Source organism: Ambystoma mexicanum, chromosome 9, assembly GCF_040938575.1.
Source record: "Ambystoma mexicanum isolate Mex_15411 chromosome 9, UKY_AmexF1_1, whole genome shotgun sequence".
NCBI lineage: Eukaryota > Metazoa > Chordata > Amphibia > Caudata > Ambystomatidae > Ambystoma > Ambystoma mexicanum.
In genome coordinates, this window is record NC_090931.1 from 1388497048 (window position 1) to 1388513035 (window position 15988).

The 15988-nt window shown below is 46.2% G+C and overlaps 1 protein-coding gene across 19 annotated transcripts in view; it reads right to left on the minus strand.

The window, feature by feature from the left end:
- BIN1 (bridging integrator 1) overlaps positions 1–15988 on the minus strand; it is a 508669-nt gene that overhangs the window by 202051 nt on the left and 290630 nt on the right. For all 19 annotated transcript variants that reach the window (XM_069616790.1, XM_069616788.1, XM_069616789.1 and 16 more), the window contains exon 6: positions 2433–2540. In XM_069616790.1, coding sequence (XP_069472891.1) covers positions 2433–2540 — 108 coding nt within the window. The remainder of the gene's footprint in view (positions 1–2432; positions 2541–15988) is intronic.

The following is a 15988-nucleotide window of genomic DNA, read 5'->3' on the forward strand; positions in this document are numbered from 1 at the left end:
AGTACAGGGGGTGTGGCCTGATGCACAACCCCAAGGGAGGCTTCCTCGGTGTGAGTGGGCACAGAGGAGAAAAAAGTGACTTGCACAGGCTACCGGTGATCTACCCAAAATCAGCCCGGGAGGATAGCTCGGGGGCAACGTGCTGGTCTTGGAAGACAACACAGAGCAGCACGGGCTCTATTCACGGTCCCACGCTTAGAGGCTGGACTTCGGCATGAAGCTCGGGGTCCAATTGGTGCCGGACACTTTACTGAAATGACAAAGCAATGGTTTACTTGGCCACCCCTTCTAGAATGGGAAACCTGGGTAGATTAAGCGAGGTGCTGCGGCGCAGCTGAAAAGGAAAGCGAATGAGCGAGCGAATGAGCGACAAAGGATTTCATGATCTGTGTCGATGATTGGTGGCGCTAGTTGGTAAACTGTGCCTGTGGACTTGGCACTTTCTCTGGCATTTCTGGAGAGATATTAATATTATTACCTCAATCAGGTAAGTTCCCACTTTTTTGATAACGGGGGATCAGTACTCAAAAGGGAACTTCAATCAAAAAGTATATGTGCAAATGCGAGACTGATTACCCCTCTTTACGCCGCCAAGCAATTAGAGTGGTAATGCTTACAGACTGAACATATGTAGTTTTAATAATTCATTCTACAAACCAAAAGTATGGTAGGACCCAACAAGAACTTATATTAAAAAGACTGATTTATTAATTATCAAAAAGTAGATACAATAAAGTGTATCATAGCAAACATTTGAATTCCATTTTTTGTCATGATTGACACAAGTAAAAAACGTATTCCTTAAGCAATATACGCAAAGACGGAAAATACAAAACTCACACATTAGAACCGGGGCAAAACAGCACATATAATTAGTGACCACTTTGTTTCGAGATAACCCAAACTTATTCTTGTGGGTGTTTTAGATTGTCGACATGTTTCGGCCTTATTAAACATTAGACACTATCCCTAGTGTCTTTTTCCTCTGAATTTATGGGCCATCTTCAGGACAAAATTTCTTCAAAATAGTCATTAATTCATCTATACCCCAGGATGATATTCATACATGGTTTTTATTAAATGTCAATCTCCTAAAAGGTCGTTCACTTTAGTTGACATGGTTTAGCAGACATGTGCTCGGAGGCAGTTTTGTCACTTCTGAGCTTCATTGCACTATGGAAATGTGCAAATTCTTCTATACTTTCATAGATGGCGAAGTAAGCAGTTTATAACAGAGTCACATCTATCCGTAAAGAGGACAAACTTGCTTCTTTCAGGACCCACGGAAAGGTGTCCTGCGGAATTGTGGTATTGTTGTTCTACACAAAGAGCCTGCTTGTGGATGTGTTTGTTCTGCGTGGGCGATTCGTGAGGGAGAGACGTTCAGGCAGCAACACGCTTCCATTGCGGAGATTAAACTTCAATGGTGATACTGAGCAGAGGGGATCAAGCCTCCATCTTCGCCCACGCAGTACAAACACATCCACAAGCAGGCTCTTTGTGTAGAACCACAATACCACTCAAATTGCTTGGCGGCGTAAAGATTTCTGAAGAGATACATATACGCCAGCACCATGACCAGTGGCACATTCTGTGTTTTGAAAATCATTGCCGTGCTTAGAGGATTTAAAACCATAGCTCAAGTCGAGGGTACAAGCGGGTGGACAGAGTCCCCCCACTTTTTTCAGAGTGCACTTTGATATGCCAATTTCTGGTGACACCACATTCAATTGGTATGTTAATGAGTCCACCCCATACATTTTTTTTTATTATTATTATTATTATTATTATTTTTTTTTTTTTTTTGGAGCTCTGTTTAATATTGTGCCCTGCACAACATATCGGTCTAAATGTAACTGGTTAATTGCAGGCATCCATCAGCGTCTGGCAACGCATCTGAAAGAAGATTAGCATTCAGCCGCTTGAATTCCAAGCAATGCCAAAGCCCAGCACACAGCCCTGAATACTTTTCTCATCTTTTTCTTTTTGTACAGAAAAGGTAAAGAGCACAGTAACATGCTATTCGTGTTCAATGGGAGATGATTTGTAGAACATTGTAATATATAAGAGTTGTAATGTCAAAAACACACACATGGGGGCAGGTTCCTGTCTGCCTATAGGGAAGACAAAATGGTTGGCTTTGCCAATGCTTACTCTATTTCTTTTATCAAAGCATGCGTGTCCCTTCCCTTGTGCGTGGGTGCCAACACCAAGTACCATTCCTGACCCAGAGTAGAGCGCTACCTTGCAAAAGCTAGGCTATAATGAAAGAAATGTGTGAGCTCTCACACACTGGATACATCGCATCTCCAGCTGAGCCAGGCAAGCAGCAGACAGCTGGGCGGGCTTCTAAAGTATAGGACAGGACAAATCCGAATATAAATCCAGGTGGTTGCCCTAGCCCACGTGGAATATTCGGCCATCACGCTTACCTTGGCAATTTTGGCATCGTCTTTCTTTTTCGCACCCTGCAGGGACTCGAAGTGATGCCTTGCGCTGTCGAAGTCCACCAGCTTCCGGCCGCGCTTGGCAATGCGAGACTGTGAAGGAAAAGAGCAGGAAAGGTTAGTGACCAGGCTTCTAGAAGATCCCTTGCCACCACACAAGATCCCTCGCCACCACACTCCAAGAGATCCCTCGCCACCACACTCCAAGAGATCCCTCGCCACCACACTCCAAGAGATCCCTCGCCACCACACTCCAGGAGATCCCTCGCCACCACACTCCAGAAGATCCCTCGCCACCACACTCCAGAAGATCCCTCGCCACCACACTCCAGGAGCTCCCACGCCACCACACTCCAGGAGCTCCCACGCCACCACACTCCAGGAGCTCCCTCGCCACCACACTCCAGGAGCTCCCTCGCCACCACACTCTAAAGTCCCATCGGAAAGCCTTCTCAGCACAGGGTTTGATGCGATCCCCTCTCGCTGAGAAGAGCGGGACAGACATGGCAGGCTCCAGATAACAGAAGAACTTTGTGCAGCGTGAGAACAGGGGGCACCGATGGTTTCACAGCAGAGCGAGACAGGGTGTTTTTCAATCATTGCCCCAAAATCCTTAAATGACATGAATGGGAGCTTTGTGTTTTTTGGAGCACCCTACTTTACTCCCAAACTTGTTCCTCCTACCCTCGCCCTCATGCCAGATACCAAAGTTCTACAAGCCAGTCAGAAAGCTCAGTGGGTTACAGCGCTTGCTACGGGGATCCACAGGGTGTGGGGCATCAAGTAGAAGATACAGCAGGATGCCCGACCAAAAGATGTGGAAGGAAAGTCAATGGGCAAGGGTGGCATCTAGGCGGGGGGATGGGAGGGTGGATTCAGACATGCTTAAGGTAGAGCATAATAGATAGGAGGTGGGCTCGGAAGAGTGCAGTACCATAGACACTTAACAGGGTAGACATGGGGGACCAGATGACACAAAGGGGGAGGCATCACAGGATGCCAGCAGGTAGGACAGTGCTCGAGACCAGAGCATCCTTGTGGTGAGCAGGGCGGGTTAGACGAGTGCAATAACAAAATCTGTGCAGAGGAGAGACAAGGGACCAGAGGACTCGGACAAATGGGGTGGTATTACAAGGTGTAAGGAGGTAGGAGGGTGCATGAATGGCCTGGGCTTCTAACATGGGCGGCAGGACCAAGACTGATTTGCATATGGTTGTCCCCCTTCTGTAATTAAGCAGTAGAACCCGAGGAGGGGGGCCATTACTGGTCCGGTAATGTCTCCAAGGCTATAGTTAGAAGCCTGAGTGAAGCAGGGGCTTTAAAATAGCCCCCGGGGCATTACCGGACTGGTTATGCCCCCCTCCATGTGTTCTATTGCTTTTAGCACGTGATACCGGGGTACTAATAGCAGTTTTTCTCGAGTTGAGAAATGACGTTGAAACAGTTTCTCAACTCGAGGAAAAAAAAGAAAAATGTCCACCAGGGATCGGGGAGAAGGGACTACAAGTAGTCCCTTCTCCCTTTTCATGGCAGACATTAAAAAAAGAATTAAACAGTAAACAAAAAAGATGGCCACTTCCATGGCAGCCATTGAAAAAAAAGTAAACTAATAGATGGCCACCATGGAAGGGGGAGAAGGGACTACACATGCAGTCCCTTTTCCCTTTCCATGGTGGCCAGGACGTAGATGCGACCGGCCTGACAAAGGTTTTGTCAGGCTGGCAACGACCCGGCCAGGGCCAATGAGTTTGCTTGTTACAAGCTCACCGACATTCGCCGGGTACCAATGACAAAAAGATAAGACCTCAAACGGAAAGAATGGCTTATCAAAAAGGAGCTTACAGCAGCTCCAATAATTCAAAGCTTTGCAGACCATCACTTTTTGGTAGAGTTATGTACTCATCTGTCAACAGATTCTACATATACACCAGCTATGCAAAGCTGAGAGACCGAAAGACTAAACTTACCTCTTCCGAGGGTTTTCTAAATTTTGGATGAATGTTTACCAACTTTTTTCCTCAAGATTCCTAATTTCAACGGCCTTCCGGCCCCGCCATCCGGAACACAACTGTGGGGTGTGCCAACCCAGCCCCATGAGAGCCCCGAAGTCTCTCAGGGTTAGTGCCACTCAAAGGTGCCTCATCCTCTGAGTAAGCTTGTGCCGTTATCTGGAATCCACTTGTTGGTGGCAAACCTTCACCAATTCGGAATACTAGTGGGGCCCAACTTGCGTATCCCGAGGGAAACCCAGTGAGGGAAACCCAGTGAGGAGTGCCAGAACTAAGCCCTTTGTCCCTGTGTGTGTACAGAATAGAGGGACTGTGATATGAGGTCATGGCTTGGGACTGCCTCAGAAGGGCAAGAGCTGCAGAGATGGGACCAGATCTGGGTGGATGCCTGAATGAATTCCCCTGGAACCCACATCTTAAGGGAAAGCCCGGGAGGAAACCCAGGAAAGTGTCAATGCGACAGCCTCCCAGTGATTGGTTGGCCGCCGATGCACCACTGTTTGGAAGCAGAGTTCTCACTCTGCACCTATGGTCTTATTCAACCTAGGATTTTGTCACCCCTACCCGATAGAAGTTGTATTAAGAACGCTGCAGAGGACACCAACAGATGTTCCATGAAGCGAGAAGAAGCCAAACTAAAGGGGAGCACGAGAAAGGCCTGCCACTGTGCCTTGTCTGACAGCAAAGTGTCTAGGGACACCAGACTTTTCAGTGACCAGAATAAACAGTCACACGTGCGCCTTCCCCCAGCCCAGTTGGCGCAGTTGGGTGGCAAGCATCGAGAATCCCCTGTTTCCAGGGAACGCCTTGCTGATTACAACGGTTCCAGTAGCACAATAGCCCAGCTTCGCTGTAACCCAGGGCCATCACTTTGCCATTTTCTCTGGGTCAGTACCTTCTACAGTGAGACTTCAGTGCTGCTGTTTGCCTACAAAAACCTCCTGTAGCCACCGAATCTTTGCTGCCCAACCAAAGACTGGGGCTGCAACTGTTGCCCTTTGACTTCGCGAAGTTAAAGCGTTTACAGCCAGCGGTCCAAACCGATAGCTCTTGCAGGACCACAGCTGCTTGGTTTGTGACTGTTTTTTAAGATTGGGCCTATAATAAATAATAGGGTGAGCACGACATTAAGGCCGTATTCCAGCTCAGCCAATGGGAAGGCGGCGTGCCTCTCCCCTTTATTCCTATAAGGGATTAACTCCCAGTTGAGCGAAACTTGATCTTTAGGGATCCCTGGAGTACTGACAAACAAATATGGTACCCCCAACCTTTAAACCCCGACTCCCACAAAGTTTCCTTACCTGTAATCTGCACAACATGTTACCTACCTTCACATAAGATAATGTCTAATTTTTCATAACATCTTTGTGTGGTCATTGCCCTGTTGAATGCATTACACTACCGAGAGTTGCTCTGGACTGCTGCTCGGCCATCGCTACCAATGAAGTAGGCGAGCCCAGGACAGGAGAACCTTTTGTCGAGCTGTGGGTCAGTTCCTCCCCGAACACAGTGCACAGAGAAAACTGGAAGGAGCCAGAAAATGGACCCGAGGGCGTCAGCTCCCGGGCAAAGCACTAGGAAAATGATGTTCTGCCGATTTGTGCACGTGAGCATCAGAGGGCAGCCTACACTTTGGCTGCTTCTAGCTGTCTGGGCATACACAGAAGGAATGAAAGGCCACTCCAGACTAACTCAGAAGGTAAACGTTTCCATCAATGGGGAGGGAAAGGGGAAAACACATCAGTAAGACTTCGTGATCAAGAGATTAAAATAACAAAAAAGGAGAAAATAGTGCACTGGACTAGGCCGGTGTGGAAAAAGCAACCAGGCACAGAAGAGGACCACACAGGAAAAAGTGCAAAAATACAATGGCCCCTAAACCGGACACGGTGTACAGTGCGCGAGTCGGTGACAGCCAAGCATTTTTCCTGTGGATCTGTCCATGGCAAGAAGCCAGGCTGTGCTGGCACACTGCTAATTTTTCCAGCCAGTGACATCACTGCAGATGTCACTGGCTGGAAAATACTATATCCAACCTTCAGGAATGGAAGGCAGCTGCGAGACACCCAAAGTTCTTAAGCTGGCAACCGAAGCATGCCACAAAAGGACAGGCAGAGCACGCCGACTGAATATCTAGATGGCCAGACAGCAAATCCTGGCTTCCCCATTAGACAAACCTGTGATCCTTGAAAAATAGCCTCACATGCCCGGGCTTATTATGGTCGCTAATACATTATAAATGGAAACAAGGATATGGACAATCTGTAATCAATGTATGCTAGCTGTTACCCTAGTTATAGGCAAAATATAAACATATATTTAAAAAACGAATGCCTGGGCATCAGTTCCAGAGTGGGCCAGAACTGCATTAGCAGACACTTCTCGAAATCTTTGTCAAATTTGGGTGATGTAAAACAGACATTTCTACCTTGAAAAGCATCTGTCTGACAGGTAATATACATAGTGCAATGGCAGCTAGCGGCCCCTTCCTGTGTACTTAAAACCTTAGCCAAGAGGGCTGTCAACCACTTCATGTCTACACAATACAGGATTTCCAACACAGCCCTGATTTTAATTAGTTTGCTTGTCCGTGTTTTCCTTTTGTACACAACCTGTAAATACTAGTGTTAACATATTATGGTTGTGTACTGGACAGAAAAGGTAAATCCCAGTAATAACACGCCATTCGCTTTTTTTGGGATAATTTCTGGAAATGTGCAAGCTAAAATTTGCAATGTTAAAATGACCCGACTAATGGAACATGCCTGCCAACAGAAGAGCCAACATGTGTGGAGTTGCCAAAGCTGGTTTTGCGAAGGCTCCGTGGTTGGCCTTGGTGCACGTGTTTAGGCGGTGGGGAGTTCCATTGCTGGTGTCCTTGAACTTAGAAGGCGCCTCTCTAAAGACTGGATGGTGGGGGAAGAATTTGGCGTGGAGGAGTGCTGCAACGGAGGATAGCACAGGAGCAACGCGCTGGCCTTGGAAGCAGGACCACGCAGAGCAACAGAGGTTCGAATCCCGGATCTAGGCTTAGAACTCGGGTATTAAGTGTGTTGTAAAACACCAATTCAATAAATAAAAGAAATACATTCTGGGCTCGGGAGGACAGTATTGTGGGAAGCAAACACTGCCACCTCCATGCTTCAGTACCACTACTCCCACCTCCATGCTTCAGTACCACCACTCCCACCTCCATGCTTCAGTACCACCACTGCCACCTCCATGCTTCAGTACCACCACTCCCACCTCCATGCTTCAGTACCACCACTGCCACCTCCATGCTTCAGTACCACCACTCCCACCTCCATGCTTCAGTACCACCACTCCCACCTCCATGCTTCAATACCACCACTGCCACCTCCATGCTTCAGTACCACCACTCCCACCTCCATGCTTCAGTACCACCACTCCCACCTCCATGCTTCAATACCACCACTGCCACCTCCATGCTTCAGTACCACCACTGCCACCTCCATGCTTCAGTACCACCACTCCCACCTCCATGCTTCAGTACCACCACTGCCACCTCCATGCTTCACCACTGATGTGAGTGAAAGGATTGAAGGGTGCAGCTAAATCCTATCGTTGTGGGGGCAGTATGTGCGCCAGGGTCAGTGCCAGGGTTTCTTAAAAATCGGTCACTTTTCTGATTTGAAGACGTTTCCTTAAACCTTCAGTAAGTCAGAAAAGTGGTGCTGCCGTTGCCTCAATTATTTAAAAAAAAAATCGCGTGCAGGGGATGTTAACGGCTCCTCACAGGTGCGGTAGATCAACTTTTTGTGCATGCAAAACCAGGGCTTTGCAAGGAGAATCCCCGCGTAGTGCCTGCCTTGCATTTTGGACGGTTGCCAGGGCTATGGTCAGGCCGTAAATAAGCTGCATGCAAAAGTTAAGGCTTTGATGTCAGTAAAGCACATTCTAACTTTAACAGAATATGGTGTCTTTAAGAAAAGTGCTGTTCCTCCACGGAACAACACAGAATCAGGCCTTCAGGAGATATTCTACGGCACTTGTGAGGATAGAACTCTGGGTCCGGATGAAGGATTGGAAGGTGCCAGAGGCATCCACAAGGCGCCAGAGAAGCAACTACATTCTAGTAAATGGATGATGCCCAAAGACTAACTGCAGTTGCCATTTCATTGCAGCAAGACAGACTATTTGGAAGAGGGATAAATGACACATTGGCAATCAGAAGGAGGAGACTGACCTATTAGTGGCATACTGCTTGGCAACAACCTTTATTCATCAAAAAGAAAAAAAAGGAGAACCCAAACTTTCCCTACTACTAAGAGGGGTCTCCATGCCTCAACTAAAACGAAGGGTTCGGTCAGAATGGCTGTCCAAAGTAAAACGTCCACCATCCTGTGTCCAAAACCTATTGCCATCCCTTACACTTTAACTAAAGCTGGTACCACTGTTCTTGGTCCAGGAGAATGTCTCCCTTCTCCTGGACAATGACTCTGTGCTACAGTTTATAGTTCCTTTTCAAGATGTGACTCAAGCTTCCAAATGGTGTAAGAAAAGAAAGTTTCAAAGTGTGCAAACCAAAGTTCCAAAGGACACAAAGTTCTTAAATAAAAATAAATAAAACAAAGCAAAGTTCCAATTCGACCCCTTGGGATCAAGAAAACGGCTCTGGCTTTTTCAAGTGCCAAGAAAATGTCTCCCTTCTCTTGACTTTCAATTGTGCTTCTCTATCTTTGCCTTTCTCAGCAGATGTTCCACTTGAGCTACTACTTCTCAGGATAGGGTTATTTTGTTAAGGCCTTAACTTCTGTTGTGGGTGTGGGACCCAGACTCGCACAGGCTTATTGCTGTGTTCTGTCCACCTGGTATACTCTCCTGCCAGGTGTTGGGACTATGGTAATTCTCTTGCAGGCCTTGATAGTTTCTGTGGTGGGTCCCAGACTCACTTTTCTTTCTGACAGTTCTATCCACCTAGTATATTAATCTGCCAGGTACTGTGACTGAAGATCTCGGAGACCTTGCTTAGATTTGTGGGTGTGTGTTTCAGACTTCCACTTTCTCTTGGCATTGTGTTTAGCTGGAATACTAGCCTGCCATGTACTGTGACTATGAAGATCCCCTTGGAGGCTCGTAACTCAACACGGGTCCCAGACCCTTCTTTCGTGACTCTCCCTTCTTTCGGTTCTCCTGCCAACCATCCCGGCTTCCCCATCCTCTATGGAAGGCTTCCTCCAAGGACTGCAGTGGCTCTGCAGCGATTCCCTGCTTCTGGGCTCCACATCTAGGCCTGGCCACAAACTCCAGTCTTTTCGTTCGGCTGGATGCCCAGGCATCTGCTTCTTTCTGTCTTTGGACCACGACAGACTGGTTTGGGGTGCCTCTGCTGAAAGGCAAGCGGCCCACTCTCAGTGTCTCAGCTCCTCCAGAGGAGTTTGAATCTCCTGCTTCCTCCCGAGAGGGTCGCTCTAGGAAGTCAGTCTTCTCTTCGGATTTGCTGGACACAAATTGACTAGTGCGCTTGAACTGGTTCAGTGAAGTATTCCATTTTACTCTGCACTTCTTCCCTGTCCCAGTATTAGTCATCCCTGTACTCTATGTTGTTCCTGGTCTCGGCGTTTCTTAGGGAAGTGACATTGTCTATTCTGCAGATGTACATGGCAGTATGTGGGGTTGTGCTCTGTGCAGGATAACACAGTGAGGAAGGTTGGGGTGCAGGGGAACTATATTGCGTTTCTCCCAATGTGTCGTCCCTCCTACTATAGGTGGTTTCCCTCCCCATGAGATCCACCCACTGAGTGCCACCCCAGGGGGACTATCGGGTAGCAGCCTCACCTCCCTGGCCTCATGGAAAGGGGCTTCCCCCATGGAAGCAGTGGCATCTTGGGAATCGTCACAAAAGATAAGGAAAATGGGCATTGTCAGAGTGTGCGCACGGTAGCTCCCAAGACTGAGTCATCAGAATTTTGGAATAATGAAAGGGACATAAAATGTTATAAGGGAGTAATAGCACCGGAATATGCAGTCTACAGATCCAATCTGGACATCTAAATTCCTGGTTGCCTAAGCAGCACACCTAAGGGGTTTGCCTTGTTGCTGGAGGTGGTTAAATGACCAGGCGCCTCTAACCACAAACAGGCTAGAGTCTTCTCGTTCCATTGGGGACCTTTTGTCACTCACAAATTAGTGAAATAATGCAACACAGATGTGTATAATTCCTGAATGTGTTGCAGAGTTCAGAAGGTTGTATACTAAATGACCTTTTCACAATTGACCTTGGGGGAATGACCTAATTTAGAAGGACAATTAGGACATATATGCGGGGGGAAATCCCCCCGCAACCCCTCACCGAATCCAAAACTCCCCTGCAATCCCCCCACCCAAACCCCTTATATTATTTATAATCCAAAACCAACCCAATACATATATAAAATAACTAAAATAATATAAAGGTCAATTGTGCAGAAGGTCAATTAGGACCACTATAATTAGGTCAATTGTGCAAAAGATCAATTGTAAAAGGTCAATTTGGGTAATACCATTCAGAATGGGGGCATATGGTGTCCTCATTGCGAACACCGCACAACACATTCAAAAGAGATAAAAATGAGCATGGCCTACTATACTCAAGTTTGAGCAGGACACCTGGAAGCCATTATAAAAGACTTTTACAAAGCAAGACCAAGCCATCAGCGCCTAGGGCATAGCAGCAACTTCAACACCAGATAACATGCCTGCTGTGGGTTAATGCGTTGAAGGCCAGTTGATGTTCCCTCCACGGCAGTCAGTGAAAAAAGGGCAAAGTCACAACAGCTGTTCAGACTAGAACACACTATCCTTTTAACCTTTTAGCGTACAGTTCAGAACATGAGCCGTGACTCAGGAGCAAGGGATATTTTGGTCATGTATGCAAAATCCAGGCCAAATGGGGCACAATTAGCTTAAAGTTAATAATCCAGTTGTAAGATTCTTCAGAAGTTCAAAAATAAAATCATTGGCGCCTGGGAGCCCCTCTGCAAATCCAAAATACAGGCACAGTCTCAACCCTCTTTACAAAAGGCAGCTGGGCCTGCTCAGTGAGGAGGTGGCGGTGTTGAGGGATCAGGTTCCCGTTCAAATAAAGCTCACAGGAGTTTACTTCGCTTGTAATGGTTGGGCTCACACCTGCAACCCTGCAAAAGTGCTTGATGACCACAGTTCCAATCTTGGAAAGCCTTTCGTTCAACTCAATTTCATCTAGGGGTAGCTACAAACCGGAAGCAGCCCAGCAGTCTACCGGAAAGAAGGTTTGCGCCGCGCATCCAGTGTGATCATCCCAGGATGCTAGAAAATAGTGAACTTTGTTTCTCTTGCCCTTGGGTAGAAGATACTCATGACAACATGAAAAACGGATAATTGTACAGAGTTAAATTGTGACATTTATTTTAGAGACAGGAAAGCCCCCAAATAAAAAGAACAAATTCACTTTAAAAGAAAAAAAAAGCACAATAAAAAATAGGTTTGTGCCAAAACGGACGGTGTTCCTTTTCGGATTGAGCGCAAGTAAGTGTTAAGCACAAGAACAAAGTTTAGCTTTTGATATATGATGGTGGCAGTCTTGCCAGCAACAATGCATCATTCTAAATAGTTTTAGGAGTCATTAGACTATGGGATTGCGCAGGAGGTGAAGACGTCCCTTAAATCACTGTGGGATTTGACGTGATTGCTTTGCTGGGTCACAGCAGTGACGCACACAGGCCGCACCCTCACTGCGGGTTCTGCAAATACATTACCAGCCCACGAAGAGAACAAGGTGCCCTAGGGCACCGTACGGTCGCCATGCCGCTGGGCTTAGACGTGCATTTTAGAAGCACAGGCTGGTGCACTCTTGTTTGGTGGACTTTAGCCATCTGGGATAGGTCTTGCAACCGCTTATGTATGAAAAGAAAAGCATGAAAAGCTACACACTAAAGTTAGAAAATGGTATAAAGCGCAACAATCGCCGAAGGCATCTCATCGCTACTGAGACAAGACAGAGGGAGAAAAACCAGAAGAACAAAAAAAAGAGTTCAGTGATTTATGAACAAGCAAATTGTTCTCATTACCCCTGAGATTACTAGGAAGAGTTCGAGCTTGGCAGCAGCAATGGAAAAAGCTCACCCACCCAACTTGGATAGGTTAAATCTGGGATCTTGAATAAGACCCGCATCAAACTAGTGAAGGACGATCGCGCAGGAACATAGGGACGGAATTTATAGGTCATAGAACGCTCGGCGTACGAATCAGAGAGATTTGAAATGAATTTGTTTGGCAACTTGAGGCCAGTGCCGAAGACGAAGAACAGGGGAGATACGAGTTCTAAAGGGAGTACCTGTCGCCACTCGAGCAATTGAATTATGCAAGACCTAAAAGGTGCTAAATCAGAAAACCTGACTGAGCCAAATACAACAAATTACAGTAGTCAATGATAGTAAGCACCAAAGATGCCACCGCAGGGGCACACGGATGCAGTGGGAGGAAACAAATCACCTTCTGAAGAATCTTCAACTGAAAGTGTCCAGGCTGACAGACTGCACTAACCTGAGCTGCAGAGGACAATGATGCAGAGAGTTTCACCCCTAAATCCTTGACTACGTAGACAGGAGTGGGCAAAGGGCCAATAGAGGAAGGGGACTGATAAGGATCCAAACCAACCTCACTCCAAAACACAGGATTCAGGAGGATTAGCACTACAACATTAGAGACTGTCGGGTCTTGAGCTACCAACTAGAGACACGACGCAGACATTAGGTATCTCAAAATCAAAAGTTTAAAAGATTACATTTTGATAAACACAAGTATGAAAAACAAATGTGAGAGTTGCAAAAAAATAAACAAACAACCATTAAAAATAATTAGAAAGAAGAGAATAATAATGTGATTTATAAAGTGCCAAACGCTGCATTACTCCAGCTTCTAAGCAGTGTGACCAGGTCCTATGTAAGAGGCTAGATGATGGACTGTGGAGACCCTGGGTTTCGGGGGCCACCATTCCCTTAATAAAGATTCCAGGGGAGGTACAGGGAGGATCCACAATGATCCATTGTCAATCACCAGCCTCAGAGTTACCTCAAAGCACAGATTCCCCTAGTAGAGACAATCCGAAACCTTGGGATAAGCCAAGACCCCAAATTCTGATTCACCATCCAGTGGACGAAACAAATTAAAGACCTAGGAGACAACTGGCCCCCGGGGGTACCTTGTATGACGAAAGATGGACTGGGACTCCCAAGGTTTGAGCAGATCTATAGTGGCAGGGATCGCCCCCAAAATTCTGTGAGGGGACCCCTTCCCTGCAAGAAAATGTAAGCGTCAACCTGGTACGATAACATGATAGACTTGGCAGGCAGTCAATTCCTACAATCTGTCTGCTGAGGATCTACAGTCCGAACAACCACGATTTAAGCCAGTTCAAGTTGGTTACGAGGAATGTAGTTCCAGAAGTTATAAGCCTTTTCACTAACTGGCCCACAGGACCACCGTTGCAAATCCCCACAAAGAGGAAGCTAAGGAGATCAACATGTTGAGAGACAAATTAATATGTCATCCATAGCTACTGCCACTCGCCCGCCCCAATATCGCACAGGTGAGAAACATTACTCATTAATGCAGCCATACCGCCCATATCTCAGACAGCTACAGAGGAATATATGACAAACGAAAGATGTCTAGAATCAACAAACTCACTGACACAACACACATGCAAGAAATAGACATGAAGCAAATATGCACTCAACATGAAGAACATGAACACTAGGTCAAATATGCATTTATACACGAAGAATATTAACTGCATCCATTTAGACATGAAGAATATTAACATAAGTAATGTATATTACTTGAATGCAAAATGAACAACACACGTGTATATAGCGTACTAACAGAAACTGCACTGTAATGGTCAGCCATCTTTTCCAAAATGGAAGCCGCAATACGCTTCAAGCAAATGAAAGGCCTCAAGGCTTCACGAGTACTCAAAATTCTGAATTCACTGAAATACAGATCTGTGTAGGGCTCAGACAGTAGCTAAGCAGACCGAGCGAAGGTTACTGAGAAATGGAGGGTCTGGACATCTCAGAGAGAACATGAGATAATAATCCCCAAGGCACAAGCCATATATTCTTAAGATTAATTAGAAGAACAACCAGCCTTTGTAAGCCAGGTGCAGGATCATTCTAAGCCCAAAATCTCCATAGAGAATGGATAATGAGTGTCCCCAATGGTAGAGAAAACCATACTACTCATGCAAAAGTTAGCCAAAATACTCATAAATGTAGGGTGACATAATTCCAAACGTGTGACCCATAGTTGAAGAACATGTCTATTCATTAGCCATGGACACAGTTAGGACACCTACCTCACTCCTCACACATATTCCCAGACACGAGGCACCAAACAAAGTTAACTACAAAGAAATTGCTCTGGCTCGTGGCCTAGGAATAAGGGATGGTATCTTTTTTTAATTGAAAGGCAAGCAGTTTGCAGTCTTCTCTCCCCTAACTCCCATCTGGCTCATGTCTTGATAACTGGTCAGTTGTCCAAGGTTTGACAGTAGAATGCCAAGCAATGAAGACCCCCCAATGTTAGACCATTCAGTATGCATTGCGCCAACCAATTATATATTTTAGATATGACATGTATTTATAATTATCAATTTTGAGGTGGTCCATCAGATTGTTATTATCCAATCAGAGGTTTAACCCATATAGAAAATATATAGTCAATTCCCTTAACTAATCCCCTCGGCTCGTAGATTTTGTAACCAAAATTGTATTCTAACTTCAGTTCTGACAATTGTTCACTTTATAAATTGTCGTTGTTTTGTATGAAAGCTCTTGAGCGACAACCCTTTGTGTGCTGTCCCTGCTTTATTTTGGAGGTTAATAAAGCTGGGTTTTGCCTTTCACTTTGACTATGTCCGTCATTGAGTCTGAGTTATTCTGGCTCCTAACCTCCTGCATAATTCTGGGGTTTTCCAGGCCATCAATACAATGTGGTTTTCTGAAAGGAAGTGTCAGGCTGCAGGTCCCACGTGTGCAGGTACCCATTGGCTGGATCCTCTTTGGTTCACGGGCACCAGCGCAGAGTATATGAGCAGAAACACTCACCACCTCTCTAAGGACAGTTGCAGATGGGAATAAAAGTGCAATGCCGCACAGCAAATGGAATCCAAAACTGCTCAATATGGGTGTGGTGTGGGTGGAGGAGGTTAGAGGCATAACAGGGGGCCGAGATGAAGGTTTTGATTCAGGAGATGAAAAGTAGAGTGGAAGAGAGAGAGAGATTACTGCAGGAGTAGGTGAAGAGAACATCGAAGGAAGTGGAAGGAGGAGAAGAGACAACAAGGAAGTGATCAGAGGTGAAGGAGAGAAAAAGCAATAAAGGATAGTCGTGGAAATAACATTCAAGGACAAGAAGGTGGGAAAGAAGACAGGGATAGGAGAAGAAGGTAAAAGGGCCTTCAATGAGAGAGATGGAGGAGAAATAAGACGAGAAGGGGAAGGAGGTGAAGGCAGCAACTTATAAGGGAATAAAGAAGGGATGGGATGG